This window comes from Dryobates pubescens, chromosome Z (assembly GCF_014839835.1).
Source record: "Dryobates pubescens isolate bDryPub1 chromosome Z, bDryPub1.pri, whole genome shotgun sequence".
NCBI lineage: Eukaryota > Metazoa > Chordata > Aves > Piciformes > Picidae > Dryobates > Dryobates pubescens.
This window is the reverse complement of record NC_071657.1, coordinates 86,911,405-86,928,429: the sequence shown is the minus strand read 5'-3', so window position 1 is coordinate 86,928,429 and position 17,025 is coordinate 86,911,405. Positions and strand designations below refer to the sequence as shown.

General features: G+C 56.7%; 1 protein-coding gene across 3 annotated transcripts; it reads right to left on the bottom strand.

Annotated features, from left to right (window-relative positions):
* Nucleotides 1–383: 383 nt before the first annotated feature.
* DNAJB5 (DnaJ heat shock protein family (Hsp40) member B5) lies at nt 384–16,278 on the bottom strand. Of its 3 annotated transcripts, none has more exons than XM_054178143.1 (4): nt 16,243–16,278; nt 8,998–9,242; nt 6,227–6,825; nt 384–2,013 (listed from the first exon to the last, which is right to left on the bottom strand). In XM_054178143.1, the coding sequence occupies exons 2-4, from the start codon at nt 9,206–9,208 to the stop codon at nt 1,780–1,782; spliced, it is 1,044 nt and encodes a 347-aa protein (XP_054034118.1). In that variant the 5' UTR covers nt 9,209–9,242; nt 16,243–16,278; the 3' UTR covers nt 384–1,779. The 3 variants fall into 3 exon arrangements, with proteins under 3 accessions (XP_054034118.1, XP_054034116.1, XP_054034117.1); XM_054178141.1 differs by lacking the exon at nt 16,243–16,278 and adding an exon at nt 13,555–13,696; XM_054178142.1 differs by lacking the exon at nt 16,243–16,278 and adding an exon at nt 9,312–9,551.
* Between the last annotated feature and the right edge of the window lie 747 nt (nt 16,279–17,025).

Sequence of the window (17,025 nt, the reverse complement as noted above, 5' to 3'; positions counted from 1 at the left end):
TTACAAAAAGAAAAAAGAAAAAAGGGGGAGGGGGAAAAAAAAAAAAAAAAAAAAAAGAGTTACAAAAAAATTCCACTAAAAAACATTCAGGTCTCATTGAAACCGAGAAAAACAAAGCAGCTTGCGTCTGCGCGCTGGCCTGTCTTCTCGCTGGCGCTGTCCATCAGGTTTCTTGTTAAATTCCACAGGGACCAGTGGAGGGAACTGGTGGTGCCCCCTCGCTGGCCAAACCGGGCAATTCAGCAGTGCCTGTCGCCTCACTCTGCACGCTAACGCTGTGCAGCTCTGCACCCAGCCCCCACAGCCACCCTGCGCGTGGCGCCCCCAGGGACCCCTCCTTGTCCAGCCAGTGGCTTCTCTGAACAACAAAAGGGGACTCCCGGAGCGGGGGGAGTATCTTGGCAGAGGTTTTTCTGAGGGGTGCCGTGGTGGCAGAGCTGTGCAAAGCCAGGTCAAACGCGCCTCCTGCTCCGTAGGAGCCTTTCTGATTTAAAAAGAACTCTCACGAGGCAGGGTGGGCTGAGAAAGTTAGGAAATATAAAAATTCTTCCGATGGAAATTCCGAAGGTTTTAAAAAAATACAGCATTTGAAAATGAAGCCACCAAGTAGATTGCCTCTGGTGCCTCCCAGCTCCACCCTGATGGCCAGAAATACCTCCTGAATTAATTGTCCCTGTAGAAAAATATATACACACACACACACACACCTGTCTTCTTATTAAATCCCGAAGGCTGACCTCAAATGCTAGTGAAACCCACAGCTCTGCTCACGTTTGGCTCTGCGCTTGCACCCAGACTTGTGCTACACACCCCCTATCACAGGGGTTTGATGTTCATGTGACTGAACCATCCCCAATAGAAAAGTCAAGGTGCAACACGCCAGTTATCCCGAAACGGGCAGAGGGAAAAACCCTTACAGAGTTATCTAACGAGCTCTATATATACGTATTGAAAAAGAAAGCAGCAATGCAAACTCAACACATCTGAACAAGGAAGCTCCACCCCGGGCTTTCCCCCCATCCCTGTGGGCAGCGGCTGCAGGCAGGCGCCGCCCACAGGCACAGGGGACAGCCCTGGGCAGAGGCAGGAAGCTGGATGGGACCGTCCCCACGTGCTCTGTCTCTTGGCACAGCCGAGGCTCGGTTGTAAGCTTGGCACAGGAGAGTGGACCATGGCCGGACTCGGTACCGTGGTCCCAGGTGAGAAACAGTCCAGCTACAGGGGGGCTAACCACAGGCAGGAGCGATCAGCGCTGTGGTACAGCCGGGACCCCAAACAGCAGCAAGTATCAAAGTGGGGAAGTGAAAAATCAACACTGGGGGTGCCAGATCCCGCGGAGTCCTATTTACACTGCCAGACCCCAGCAGGCCCAGCCTCTTGTGAGAGAAATGGCCTGAGAAGCAGGTGACGTAAAAAAACCCACACTGTGGTGCATCTCCCTGGGCAAAGGGCCCACACTGCTCACGTGTGAGAGGTGGAAAAGCTGGACCTCTGGGGAAAAAACTACAAGTTTGGCAGCCAAGAGAGCCGTGATGGGCAGGAGCCTCTCTGCTGCTAGAGTAGAAAACAGGCCAAGAGCGATGGATGTGGGGAGAGAAGGATGCCGGGGGAGGGATGGGCAGGAGGTGGGTTGGGTGTTTGTTTGGGTGAAGGGAAGTGGTGTGAATGTTGGAGCTTTTTTTGCATTTAAAAGTGCTGTGGCACCTCTGCTCCAGGCGGGTCAAGGTGCGGTGGCACATGCGTTTAGAGTATTGCTGCTTGAAGGAGTGTTCCCAGGCTCTAGGAACATGGGAGGTGCTGCTTGAGGATCAGTCTTGTCTGGGGAGCGATCCTGTCAGGGAAGCGGATTTTGAACTCCACAATCAAGTCTCCTCGCTGGAAGGGGGCCTTTGGGAAGGGCAGACCCTCCCCACGAAGTCTCTTCACTGTTCCTGGCTTGATGATGTCGCTGCAGGGAAGGGGGATCACCCGCCCGTCGATGGTGGGAATGTTCACGGTGCAGCCGCACAAGGCCTGGTGAGAGAAGAAGGGACACACTGTCAGAGGGGTCTGACACCCCAAACCATGCCAACAGCCACACCTTGTGCCCCCACCAGCTGCTCCCCAGCTTTAACCACCCAACTCCCTTTGGATGATGCCCAAGAGCATTGGTTGATCCTCACCAGTATAGCCTGAGTCTCTACTGGTGCCAGGCCAGTCTAGCCCTTGGCAGCTGGGCTGCAGGAGAGGGTGCAGGGGAGGGGTGCCCCAGCAAGGAGGTCCTAGGAGAGGGCTGTCCAAACCTCATGGGCAAAAGGAGCCCCCTCCCCACCTCCTGGGCTCTCCAGGAGGCACCACCAGCAAGCACCTGGCTGCTCACAGCAACAAGACAGGCTAAATTTAGCCCCTTCCCAGCCTCGGGCAGCCAAAAATCCAGCTGAGATCATTGGATGCCTCCATGGCTCATCAGCTGTCACCCTCTAGAGCCAGCAGCTCTGCTTGGCACTGGGGGTTATCTATAGCACAGGCTGCGTCCTGTCCCCCACCAACAGCAGCCCCAAAAGACTATGTCAGCAAGGGATGGTGGTGCAGCCACAGCACAGCACTGAGCTTTTCTAGAAGCTGGAGTCCTGGAGGGACTGGTCCCTGCCACCAGCCCCCGCTGCAAAGCCAAGAACCAGCTCTGTGGGTGCCATCTGGTTATACCCCAGCCCCAGCAGCAGCCAGGGTGGTGGGTGCCGCGGCAGCCGCAAACCAGCCTGCATTAGCCAGCCACGTGACATGGGAATGCAGCAAGAAAATCCTTGTGTCCTTAAATAACTCAGACAGCTCTGGCATACACGTGGGCAGGAGCGTCTCCAGGCTTTCTGCAAGAGCTGAGGGAGAGAACTGCGGAGCGATGCTTCTGGAAGAGGGGGAGGGAGGTCTACCAGGGTACAGCCTTAGGCTTCCAGGTTGGAAGCTGGTGAGGGTTTGCTCCTGCAAGTCAGATTCTGGGTGTCTCAGCCCTCCCAAAACCATCTTGCCTGGGGGAGGGGTGGAGGATGCAATTGCTGTTTCTCAGTAGATGGGGAGGATGTTCTGCATTCAGTCCCTCACCAGGAAGAGCGTTCAGTGACAGAGCAGCAACAGGCACCAGGAGAACAAGACCTTTACATCTTGGCCACTGGCTCAAGGCTGGTGGCTGCAGCCTCTGTGGCTAAGCCAGGACTTTGCACCAGGGTGAGCATGGAGGGACCTGTGCCAAATCCATCTGGGGGACTCTGGTTGCAGTCACCAGAGAAGAGGAAAGACAGAGCCCTCTGCTTGCACAGCTCATCCGGATGCCCTTCAGGGATGAGCATCTCTGGATGCAGGAGGATGCCCATTGCCAGCTCTGTGCAAGCAGTGGGTGCTTGGCTGGATCTCTAGCTGGCTAGAGGGAAATAGAAGGATGATGTCCCCCTATCAATGCATTTTTGCCCCATCCTCACCCAAGGATTCCAGAGCTTTCCTGCTCACTGGTGCTCAATGCCTTGGCCACAAAATGGTAAGGAGAGTAAGAACCTGCTATGGGAGCACATGGAGAGGCCAAGCAGAGGGATGCACACAGGTGTGAGTGCTTTCCCACCTAGAGCCAAGACACAAGAATCCAAGGTGCCTGCTCCTCCACCGTGTGCCCCTGTTCATCATTCTTCCAGCTCAGCTTCACTGGCATTTGGAGAACCAGTTGCTGAAGTAACACCGGTAACTGTGGGAGCTGCCCCACTTCCTAGAAAGAGGCTTGGTTTATCCCTAGGCATGAAATCACCCTGGGTTTGATAGCTGAGTGCTGTGCTGTGAGAGCAGAGCTCTATCTAGGTCAGCGTTAGGTCCTCCTCCGCTTGCAGTGGAGCCGCCAGCAGGGACAGTGCTACCAAGTCGCATCTTGGCTGGGTGCTGATGCGTGGAGGCTCCGAGCAAGGTGATGCCAGGTGAAGGATGCAAAGCAGGTGGCTGCTGAGGCCAGGCATTTAGGTAGGCAGCCAGGCAGGTGCAAGGCCCTGCCTGCAGCACCTGCCTGAAGATCTGCCTGCCAGGGGAGGCAGCTGCGGAGCAGCAGTGTCAAACTGTCCTGTCCCAGCCTGCTACTGTGATGTGTGCCTGCAATTTTAGCAAGGGACACTTCACCACAGCCCACGATTCCCTGAGGAAGCCCTTGTAAAACTCTGGCTTCTGTGGCAGCCTTGGTGGCAGCCAACTCATGCCACCCCAGACAGGAGGGCATGGCATCCAGCAGGGCTGGGACATGAGAGTCAGGAGAGTATCACCTCCCTGGATTGCCTTCTGTAGGGGTCTGTGGGATGGATGAGGACAATGCTCTCCTGCCCAAGCACCAGGTGGATTGCTCCACATGGCAGCAGGGTGCTTGGTGAGCAGTCTCCAGCATGCCTGTGAGTGTGCCTGTTGGCACTGTACTGTGCTCTTCTCCTGGCACTGGCAGAGATGGATGTTCAGGCTAAAGAAATGCAGATTTACCAGAAGGAAGGGCACAAGGTGAGTGCTTGAGACTATGGCTTTAGACTCACATGATGAAAAGGTTGTACTTCATCACATACTGAGGTGAGGGCCTGTGGAGCTGGGGACCTCCTGGCATCTACTCATGGTCTAGAGCAATTAAGGTACTTCTTTTAGTGAAAGATAAAAGCAGCAGAGTATCACCTTGCCCTGGCAAGCAGCAGGCTGGGGGTGGCAGCCAGGCCAGCAGTTCCCCAAGGATGCCCGGCACGTTGGGTTTGCCATGAAGGAGGACAGAGACCAAAAATTCCAGCTCAGAGATGAGGCATTTGCCTGGCCCAGCAGTTTTCCACTTTGTAACTGCAGGGTGCAAAGCAAATGCCAGCATACATTGTTCACAGAGATCTCAGGTACCCAGCACCAGCACTTCTGCTGCACAGCACCTGGTGCTGGAGCAGGACTTTCCACTTGCTACCCAAAGGGCAGCTCCAGGCAAAGAGTCCCTTAAGCCTGAGCAGTGCATGGACCTGGGCTAACATGGTCTGGACACCAGCACAGCCGGCCTGGGATTAATTTTACCGATAGGGAAACGCACAGAAGGAAACATGTGAGATATGGCAGGCATGGCTCCAAAAATACAGCAGTCTCTCCCAAGTATTTCTGGAGTGGCCAGGGGAGTGAGCCACCACAGGAATAAACCTCTGCACTTTGCACTGCACTGGAAACTAAACTCCTAAGTCTGCAGGTTGATTTGAGTTTGCTCCAGGAGCACCCAGCTCTCCCTGATCCATGTGGCTGCCCCTTTTCCCCAGGACACCCACTCACAGCCCAATCTGGGATGCAGAGCCACCACAAAGCTCTTCCAGCCCACTGGCAGACTAGCTCACGTTTCCATGCCTCAGGCCTGGCCCATTGAGCTTATCTCTATTAAATGCATTTGGGAACATAAATCTGTCTTCAGGAAAAAAAAAAAGAGAAAATCAGCTCATTAAGAAGACAGGCAGCCTATACAGCTTGAAAGGAACAGCAAATGGCAGCTGCCAAAAACATCAACGTTAAATGCAGCTGGGATTTGTTAAAAGGTAGCTACATAGCAGCAGCAGCAGCAGCAGCCAATGGCATGTCTTGTACTGGGGTGATCTCTTCCTCCTCTCCCACCTTTATGTGGCTGGCTGGATCTGATGCTTCCAGCCCTGCTGTGACCTCCAGGACTGGCATGCCCTGTGCTGGGTTTTGCTCACTGCCTGAATATTTCTTTTATTTGGCTCTTCATTCCTAGATAAAGAACCTCTACCTAGGAAAGCCAGAACCCAGGAAGACAGCTAAAGCATTGCTCAGGGTGGGCAAGGTACCTCCTTTCTCCACCTGACCCTGCTCTCTGGTCGTGTTGGGAAGCACCCACAGCTATTGCTATGGAGAATCTGAGCTCTCTTCCACTTGTAAATACCCTGTGCTAAAACAGAAGGACAAGACACATGGGGAAGGGAGAAAATGGGTAAATACCACCTGTACTGGCTCAAGAAGCGAAGTGCGTTCGGCAGGGACCACAACACCTGCATCCTACACCTGGCATGGCGGTTGAGTACCTCCAAACTGAGCATGAGTTGGCCTTTGCAGCTCCTCTCTGAAGAGGTCTTTGCTCCTGTCTTTTGCAACCCACCTGGTCCTTCCTCATCCACGCCAGAGAAGGACTGGCTCCTGTCTTGGCCCCCTGTGCTGCAAGTCGGTGCCGCCTTCCCCCCGCCCCGTGAGATTTGCCCCTCATACCCACCTCTTTAAGACTGATGTTTGCTGTGTAGATCACATTCGTCCCATCCCTCTTGAAATGCGAGTGAGGCTTGTCCTTGAGGATGAAGACGATGTCAGCAGGGATGTTGTCTGGAGTGGCGTCCCCTTCTTTAGGGAATGTGATTTTGGTTCCCTCCTTCCAGCCCCGTTTGATGACAATGTTTAGGATCTTGTCCTCAGTCCGCGTGGTCCGGCCATCAGCGTTGAGCCTTCTGCGCGTGATCTTCATCCTCTTGGTGGAGCCATGGTAGATCTCTTCCAGGGACACTTTGAGCTCATGGATGATGGGTGGATCTTGAATCTTCCTCCGTGTGTGCAGGGACTCTTGGTGCCTCCGGTGAATGCCGTTAATGCCACTGAAGCCGAACCGGCTGAAGGCACTGAAAGGGTCGTCGTCGTCATTGGTATCTGCATCCTCTTGGTCAAAACCATTGAACATGCGGGAGCGGCTGGTAGAGAAGAAGATGTCAAAAGGGTTGGAGCCTCCAAAGAAGGATGCAAATGTGGCATGGGGGTCTCCATGGAAGGTGTAGTGGAAAGTGTTCCCTGAGCCACCTGAAGAGCCACCTCCGGTTTTGAGACCTGGAAGAGAAAGAGGGAAGAGGAAACATGAACGCTCCCTGCTGGCAGACACCACGCTGGGGACACAACTTCTAGATGGGACTGGCTCCAGGCAGCCCTTCCAGCAGCTCCTGGGGGTGCAGGTCACCTTCTCCAGCCTAGCCACCTGTGGAGATCGTGGGCCAGGAAGGCACCACCTCTACCCACAACACTCAGCAAGTTCAACACATGACCAGGTTTTGTCCTTTCCCTCCTGAAGTGCTTCTTTGGTTCACTCCACCCAGATCAAGGCCTTTTCATTTGGAACATTTCCAGTGCATTTCCATTTTTCCCCATGGGAAGGGTCCACTCTGCCCAAATAGCCAAGTCTCTTGGGCTGCATCAGTGACCACAGTCCAACAGTGTCACATCCTGCAGGTAAGAACAGGCTTTGAGCTCAGGAAGTGACCACGACTGCATGGCAGAGTAGGTGGAGGTCAGCGGACCTCCAGGTTGGAACACAGCTTCCTGCATACAGACTGTACAAAATGCCAGGTGAGCTCAAGGCTTCTATGTTTTGGCAACCATTCCCATGGGAAACTACCCTGCCAGGTCCCAGGCTGAAACTAATGTCACTGCAACACCTCCAAAGTTCCATGAGGCCAAGGCACGTGACAAATGCCCCCCAGGAGGTCAAACACACTCTGCAAAGCTATATTTGACCAGGAGGGTTGGGAAGGGTTAAGCCAAGCCTAGCTCAAGAACTATTTTCAGAGCACACCGGTGACAGTGAAGGGCTATTTCTGACAGGCTGTCCCTCATGCCAGCTCCCCCCAGCAAGTGATAGGAGGGGGACAAGCACAGAAAAATAAGAGGGTGACAAACAGACTGGGCAAGTTTGGGGATATTTTCTGAGTAAGTTAATTTTCTGGGTGAGTCAAGAAACTTTTGCTTTACATTGTGCCCTGCAGTGTGTGGGACCCAGAAGCCCCTCAAAATGCCAATCACCACAACATTTTGCTCCAGAAGTCATAGAATCAGAGAGTATCAAGTTGGAAGGGACCTCAAGGACCATGCAGTCCAACCTTTCTGGGAAAAGCATGGCGCAGCATCCTCTTCAGCTGAAACATGGCATTTTGATGAGAAACAAAAAAACATGTTGGGCCTCAATGAGTTAAGGGGGTAACATGCCCCTCCCTCCCTGTGAGCCTCTGTCCCTAACAGACTGTTCAGCCAGGAGGTTGTTCCTAACAGACTGTACAGACAGAAGGTTTCACCTTTAATCCTGTGACGCCAGCCTGAGCAGGGTCCAATTTTGACGCCAGCCCAAGTGGGGTCCAATTTTGGCATCACCTCTGGGGAAAGGCTGGCTTCCCACTTGAAACAGTCTCCTCTTATTTCACAGGGTGGCAAATCACTGTGCCTGGTGCATCCATCATAGCCCTGACAGAACTAACAGGTAGAGAATTAACCCACCACTGGTTAATTCTCCTGGTGGCTCATTAGGGGATGTCCCTGCCCACTGGCCCCTGGAGAGGGGCTGCCTCTTCCGCCCAGAGCCTGTTCCTGCCAGACCTTCTGCACTTTAAACACCCGTGTCCTGAGCTGATTAATGCAGATGCTATTCAGTGCTCTCCTCGAATGGGGTTGTGCTCTTCCATCTTCGACTAATAAGGCCGCCTGTGGTGGAGTGGCTCTCCTCCTCCTCCTCCGTGCCAACCACCAGACAACAGCAGCCACTTGGTTTCAAAACAAGGACCTATTACTTAAATTGGGAAAAGCCTTGAATCCTGTAGGTCAGCCTGTACCGGGGAGGACAGTGGGACCAGTGCCCACAGGCAGAAGGCAAAAGCAGAACTTCTCTACTAAGATATTTAGGTCAGTTAAAAGATTGTTAATGAAGTACTCAGATACAGCCCAGGAGGTGAGCTCCTTCCACTGCTATTGTCTCAGCTGATTGCCCAGTGGGCAGGGAGCGATCAGCCATCCCGGGACTGGGGGTTGGAAAAGCAGGGCAGCCCAGGAAGGAGTGGAATGAGAGGTGATTTCTGGCACCCACAAAGCCTCTATCTCCCCATTTCTGTGGCTACCAGCCCTGTTTGGGGACAGGTATGAACCACAGGAACACCTCCACGTGAAAACATTTCCTTGTCTATAAAAACTGATTGGGACCCCACAGCTCTGCCTCCAGGCAGGCAGTGCTCACCCCCTTACCTTCCTCCCCATACTGGTCATAAACAGCTCGCTTCTTGGGGTCACTCAGAACATCATAAGCCTCTGCAATTTCCTTGAACTTCTCCTCAGCGTTGGGATCTTTGTTCTTGTCAGGGTGATACTTCAGGGCCATTTTCCGATAGGCTTTCTTGATTTCATCCTCATTGGCACCAGTCTGGATGCCCAAAATCTTGTAGTAGTCCTTCCCCATGACGGCGACGCTGCCGGGAGGCGAGTACTTATTCCTGAAAGCAAAGACAGCTCTGTGAGATGAATGCTGCACCGGGGCGGCCAGGGGCGGGACCCGCACGCACTTATCACGCAGACGACCTTCCCCGCGTCCCACCGGCCAGCAGCACCGCAGCCACCGCAAGTCCACGCTTCCCACCGGAGGTCAGAGCCCCGGCGCCAGGATGTTGCCCGGCTCCGGTTTTACACCTTCAAGCCCCACGGCGGGGACAGGGGGACTCATCTCTGAGGCGGTTGGGGAGAGGAAGAACCCGAGCAGGGCACGCCGTTATTATAGGGTCTACGCCACAGCTAACGTCAGGCCAGGACCACGTCTCGGTCCCGTGTTACCACCCGCTGAGCCAGGAGGGCTGAGCTATGTCTAAATGTAGCCACTGGCCTACGTCTGTCCATCCCCCTGGTTCTCTCCCAGCTGGGGACCTGGGACCCGAGTCGGGGTGGTGACAGCAGATCTTCGGAGGCTGAAAGCAGCGGCAGGGACCTATGCTGCCGCCTTCACCTCAAAGGAACTTGCAACATTTTGCTCCTGAAAGCAATTGGCATTCAGCTGGAGATAAGTGCCTCCGGCTGTCAGAGCCATAATTTGTTATTTAGCGAACAGAGAACGAAGCTGTTAGACAGAAACATCTTGTGACGGTGGGAGGGCTTTTTTATTTTTTGTTTTAAAAGGAAAAAAGTGCTTTCTAGCCTGACTTGCACTCCCTGACAACCCCCAGTTGCACCTTGCAGCAAGCCAGAAACGAGAAACTCACTTGTGCGGGGGCCGAGGCCAGGGCCGTGCCTTAGAAGCCATGGAAAACTTGATGGCCCTAAACCACCCCCCAGTCACGCTACCGGACCCAGGGAGCAGCCAGAGGAGAGGGGAGGTCAGCTCGTCTGGGGGGAGGCTGAGCAAGCCCCGTCCTCCTCCAAGAACACTTCCCACTGTTAGAATAGAATAGAATAGAATAGACCAGACCAGGTTGGAAGAGACCTTCAAGATCATCGTGTCCAACCCATCATCCAACACCACCTAATCAACTGGTGTTCCTCAACCTTCAGCTACCCAGCAGCAAACTCCTGACCCCTCAAGACTGGCCTATCCCGCTCACCTCATTCAACACAGCTCAGTGCTTGCTGCTGCCCCTGCTCTTCCCCAAGTGCTGCCCCAGAGGACTTGCTGATCTCTGCTAAAGCCCTCCTGCCAATGTCCTGCTCCCTGCTCCAGTCCACATTTCATCCCATCTTTGCGCCAAGCACTCTTGTGCCCATTGTGCCTCACCAGCAGACAGATTTCTGCATGGGGTGTGAGCTTTGGCCCTCTCCTTCACTATCATACAAGTCACCAGATAGTCTTTCCCATTCCAACTCTACCCACAAGCTCCAAGAGGAGGCCCCAGAGAAACCCTCGAATCACAAAGGCTCAGATCAGGGTGTCTGGCCCCCACCAGGGTGCATGTCCACAATGCTGCACTTAGCCCCTAGCATCCCTCCCAAGCATCCAAGGTTTGCCTTGGGTCTTGTCTCAGACTAATCCCTCTACACATGTGGAGCTGCTTCAGGGGCTTGGAAATAGCTCCCATACTTAGTCACCTTGACCCAAACCACCAGCTTCTGCCCCTTTTTGCCCCAGCCACAAAGCAGGTACATTCCTGGAGGTGGGGAGGGGAGCTCAGGAGGGGAGGTAAGGTAGCCAAGGCACAGACCTTCAGGACATGAGGGGAGATGGGGGCACCGACAGATGCATGCAGTACCACGTGGGGGCACAGAAGAGGTGGGAGAAGGTCTCCGGGGGCGTAAAGAGCATCCAGCAGCGTCTCTTGCGGCAGCTCCTGGATGCCAGCACATTTTGTAACAGCTCCTGCGCGCAGAGCTGCCACCAGCACCCAGCCCACGCAGGCACTGGGGGCTGCTCTGCCCCCTGCCTGCCTCCCTGTCTGCCCTCCCTGTGGGGCCAGAGGGCTGCTGCAGACCCTGGGGTAAGCAACAGGTTAGAGTGCCTAGAGGTAACCTGCCAATACCAATGCCTCCCCTCTTCCCCAGGACAGCCTCCAGTGAGGGGTGGGGGCATTTTGCAATCAGCACCAAGACCTGTACCAGAATTTGGCCTGTATGAATGATGCCAATCCACCCTCCCACAGCAAGAGCAAGACAATCCTGTTGCATGCCAGCTTGAGACAGAGGTGACAAACCTTTGATTTTGCTCCCAGGGACCACAGTACCCAGCTCTGACCCCACAGAGCCCAATCTGACTGTACCACACTGACCCCTTCTCCCAGACAAAACCTCACAGCACTTCCCATGGCTTCCACGATCCCCACAGAAACATTTCTCACCTGGCAGATCACGGTCACCCTCTACAAGATCTACTCTTGCCCACCAAGGGTCTTTGGCCCGGGGTGGGGATGCCTGCCTGGGATGCTCTCCTAGCCAGGGACCCCTTTGTGCAGCCGAGATCAGGGAGGGGGTGATTTCGGCAGCAAAATGGACCCCCACGCCATGCCGCGGTTTACCTTGCCAGCGAGGGTGATGACCCGGTGGGCTACAGCACGCTGTGGAGGCGACGCTCACAATGCACACTGATGATTCTAAAACACGACTCTGTCCCTGCTGAGCCTCCCTCCTTCCCTCCTACCTCCCGGGGATCAGCTGCGACTTGCCTTTGCTTCTCTCCCATTACTCCTCTCCGCTTCTGCTCAGTCATCCTCTCCTTGCCTTCCCATTTAACCCCCTCGGGAGCGGTGGGGGGGCTGTGGGAAGGCGCCACATGGCAGGTTTCTGGCGAGCAAAGCCAGACCTCTGTTGCCCTCCCAGTCTGGGCACTTTCAGACAAGTCAAGACCACCCAGCCTTGGAGAAGGCCACAGACTCTCCCTGCCCACACCGAGCCAGCCCAGCCTCCATCCGCTCCTTGCAACCACAGAAAGAAAAGACTGAATCTTTGTTCTGGTCCTGCACATGACATCAGCCCTTGCAACTGCTGGATGAGCGCGCCAGCTGAATAGCGATCCCTTGATATAATGCCCCCGCTCGGCAGTCATCTAAGGGAACAAACCCACCCTGGCAACAGCCCTGAGGAGATTTCACCCCTCCCCCCCCAGCTCAGGGTACAAAGGTCACCACAGGACGCCACGGATGGGAACCGATAGTGTGATGAGGACGCGAGGTTGAGAGGCAGATGCCCACCTACCGAAACTTTACGAACACATTCAGAGTCCATGCCGTCACTTTTAAAGGCTCCAGTTTTATTTTAAACATCGCGGCTGGCCACAGGCGCCGGCAGCTGTTGCGTGCCCGGCCGGGAGGCACCGGAGGGTGGCGGGAGGATGGCGGAGACAAAGGTGCCGGCTCGTGCCGGGGATGCCGCTGCTGCCGCCGCCGCCAAGGGATGCTCCCGTGGCCATCCTCCTGCTCCAGCTCCTCCGGAGCACCGAAAAGGTAGCTCCTTGCCAGCCTGATGGCTATGGCAGGCTCTGACCCCTGCTTCCAGGACAGCTCCGATAGTGGATGTCAAGGCAGTGCTGCCCGGGAGCTTCCAGGGAGCTGCTGTTCTTTGCGCGTTTCCCAGCCACACGCAGGGGACCCTTCAAGGGAGTCGCTCGCTGAACTGTAATTTTCCTTTTAATTGGTTTCTTGACACTTTCTCCCCAAGATGTTGGATGAAGGCACTTCTGCCATCAGCTCTAGCATCCCCTCCCTGCCACTGCCGCATGGCATCCAGCCACCCCAGTACCGTCACATCCCCACCCCGTGCACAACGCCTGCCGAGGAGTGTGGAGCACAGCCAGCAGCACCCCAGCGTCCCCAGAAACGACTTTGCTGATGCCCGGGGCTGTGCACCTGCTAGGCAGACTGGGGAGGGAGAAAAGTAGGGCAGCAGCGATGTGGAAGAAAGTCACGTTAACCAATTTGCACTTCCCTGGCTTTCCCCCTCAGAAGCACAGAAGTCCCTCTATCCCTCTCACTGGGTGACAGGAGAAGGGGTCCAACCACCACACTCCCAACCAGTGATTGGGAACGGTGCCTCCTCTGAGCCCAGTGGCACAACAACTACTTCTGAGAAGTCACCTTCAGGCACTCCAAGGAAATCCGCTGCCACTGCGTCCCCCGGTCGCTCGTCACCATCACACAGAAAAGCATCCCCTCTCCGGGTGCCCCACACCGAAACCAGGCAGCCCTACCAGGACACCACCGAGCAGCTCTCGCATCCAGCCCTCGGCAGGTACCAGCCCCCTAGCCCCCTGCATCCCTGAGGACCGGGGGTGCGACGGCTCGCCGGCCAGCCGGTGCCCGGGCGGGTGCCGCCGTGAGCGCCGGGGCGGGTGCGTACCTCTCCGCGCGGCTCCAGAAGAGCAGGATGGCCGGCATGGCAGCGGATCCCGGGTTCGCTCAGGGAGCCGGCTGCGATCTCGGAGTGCTGGGGCAGCAGGCAGAGCCACCCGTGCCCGTGCCGGCTGGCAGCCGCAAGCAACCAGGCAGCAATGTCATGACTACCCGCAATGAATCATCCCCTCCCCAGGCCCCCACACGCACCGCCCGCCTCCCCCTCCCCACCGACAGCCCCACCGGGGTGCTGGCACCTGCGTGGGGACAGGGTTAACCCTCCCCTCGCTGCTCTGCTGCACGCCCCCACCACCAGTCTGCGTGGGGATGGGTCAAGACCTTCCTCAGCGTCTCCCCTGATAGGGACCCCCATTTTCACACTCTGCCTCCCGCACTGTGCGGGAGGGTCTGCCTCCCACATTAGGGCAAGGTCAAGTCCCCCTTTCTGACTCTTCACACAAGATCTCCTCTTACCAGCCCCCCTGAGGTACTCATAATGGTGTGGTAACAGGGTAAAGCCCCTTAGTGTCTCCGCTTCCCAGCTGCACTGGGGTGCTCACACTGGCATGGGGATGGGGGTTAAATTCCCTCATTGCATCCCCCACCCCATGACCCCTGCCTACCCGCACTGAGGTGAGACCTGTGTGGAGATGGGGTTAAGAGCTCCACTCCTCCACAAGACAGGGCACTTCAGGGACGATCCGTTTAGGGGCTTGGGGAGGACTTACCACCAGCCCAGGGCACGGTTCAGCCCTGCACTATGTCCTAGTGCACGGCCCCATAGAGGTGACCAGGAGAGACCCCCTGCCACCCCTTCAGCCCCACTGGGATCCAGTCTGCCACGAGAAAGTGGTTAACCCTTTCCTTCTTCACCGACAGCTCTCCTTGGGGATAGTCACCTCGACTGGGGACAAGGATTAACCCTTTCCTTGCTGCCCCCTCCGACCTCATTACTGTTACCTGGGGTGGATTCCCCATTTCTTCGTTACTTAGTTCAACCCCACTGGGATACACTGGTGCCCCTAAGAGGGGTTGGGGGCTGTGGGGGGTGCGAGGTAACCCTTTCCTGGTCACACCACATAGCTCCAACAGCATGAGAGGTGAGAGGGATTAACCTTCACCTCATCATCCTCTCCAGCCCCACATGGATGTACTAAAGCCCCAAGGAGGGAGGATTTAACTTCTTCCTCTAGCCCCATTCGGATGCACTGTTAATGCTATGGGGTAAAGGGATTAATCCCTTCCTCCCATCCCCTTTGTACCCAGGGAGATACACTATCACTAGGTAGGGCAGAGTAGTGAACTCCGCCCCAGCATCCCACCTGGAAACCCTGTCAACCCCATGGGTGCAGAGGTGCCAGTCCCTCCCTCCCCTGCCTTCAGCCCCATAGGAAAGTCCTGTGACCTTGTGCAGACAATGGGGCTAGTTTCTAGTCTTTGTTCCCAACCCATGAAGGGGCAGATGAGGTAATCTCCCTTTCTCAGTCCCACAGCAAAACACTGTTACCTCAAGGGAAGAGGAACCGATCCTACCAGCCCCACAGGGATGCTTTGAAAGGCTGAGTTATAACCCCCTCATCAGAACAGTCTGTCCACCCCATGTGTGTACAGGGGCTAGCCTCCCACCCTAGCCCCATAGTGACACCCTCCCACACCATGCAGCAGGGGAGTTGACCCGCTCATTGCCCCAGACCCTCACAGCCACTCCCCAGGGCAGTGACCCTCCCCAACCCCAAGGCAACACCCCATCACTGCACAGGACAGGGGGATAGACCCTCCCCAGTCCCACAGTGATGCAATGTAACCCCATGGGAAGGGACATTAAGCTCCCACAGCCGTACAGTGACACCTTGTCATCATTCAACAGGGCGGGGGATGTGACACAGCCCCACAGCGACTCCCTGTCACCCTGCAGGATGGTGAACCTGAGCCCCCCCCGTAGCAGCACAGTGATACCCTGTCTCGGGGGCAGGGGTATTGAGCCACCCTAGCCCCACAGTGAGACCTTGAAACTCCATGAGCCAGAGATTGAGCCCTCCCCAGCAACACAAACACAGCCTGTCGTTCTATGAGGCAGGGAGACGGAGGCAGGGAGACGGACCCCCTCCAGCCCCCCAGTGACACCTTGTCATCCCACAGGGCAGAGGGACAGACCCAGTCCCACAGAGGCACTCTGTCACCCCATAGGTCAGGAGGACTGAGACCCTCAGAGCCCCCCGAGTCCCACAGTGAAACACTATCACTCCGTGGAGCAGGCAGACTTATGCAGCCCCACAGTGACACCATGTAACCCATCGGGCAGGAGGTCTGACCCAGACCCACAGTGACAACCTGTCACTCCCCAAGGCAGGGGGACTGCGTCTCCCCAGCCCCGCAGTGCCACTCTCACCCCAGCCCCACAGGGGCACGGTGTGTGACCCAGCCCCCCAGACACACCCTGTTCCACACGAGCCTGGGGGATTGCGCCCCCCGATTCCCAGTGACGCACTGTCACGCCACGGGGCAGGGGGTCTGACCCAGCCCCTCAATAACAATCTGTCACCAGGTGGACTGAGCCCCCCCTCGCCCCACACTGACACCCTGTCACCCCACGGGGCAGACAGACTGACCCAGCCCCACAGGGCCACGCTGTCACCAGCAGATGTGTCGGGCGGCTTAATGGGGCAGAACCGCGGCCGCCGCCCGCGGCACTCACCGCTCGCGCTGTCCCGGGGCGCCGCGCGTTTGCTCAGCCGCCCCCGCCCCGCGACCGCCACGTCAGGGGAGTCCCGCCCGCGCGCGCCCCGCCCCGTTGGACCAACAGGCTGTCCATCACCGCATTTCTCCGCTCTCACTGGCTATTTTTGAAGGGAAGGCGGGGCGAGGCGGGAGGGCGGAGGCGAGACCCGCCCGGTGAGCCCCACCTTCCTACTGCTGCCTTCCATTGGCCAGTTCAAGCGAGCACCGCCCCCTTGTCGGTCTCTCATTGGTCAGCCGCCTGGTGGTAGCGGCAGGGTCTCTGGGGGGGAATCTTCTGGAAAGGTGTGACGTCACCGGGGCAGAGCGAGCACCGCCCCCCCTGCGCCCCCGCTGGGCTCGGGGTCAGGAGAGGGGGTGGGGGATGTGTGGCACAGGTGTGGAGACTTCGCAGGGCTCGGAGCCGGGCGCGGCGGGGAGAAACTCGTCCCCGCCCTGCCTGGGGCTTGAGCAGGTGCGGAGGGGTTCTGCGGCCCGGGTGCGCACGGGTGCTGCCGTTGTGAGCCCCTGCGGTGGGGCTGTGGCCGCTTCGGGGGGAGTGCGGCCGCAGGCAGCCCTGGGGGCACAGAAGCAGGCTGGGAATTGGCTGGCAGAGCTGGGAATCTCTCTTCAGATTTAGGCTTGACCCAGGGTGGAAAAGTTCGTAGGAGCTGCTGTGCTGGATGATCCTTAATTCCAGGGAGGGGTCGGGGCTATTTCCGGGGACAACTGTAGGGGAAAGCAAGTACGGATTGCTTTGGCG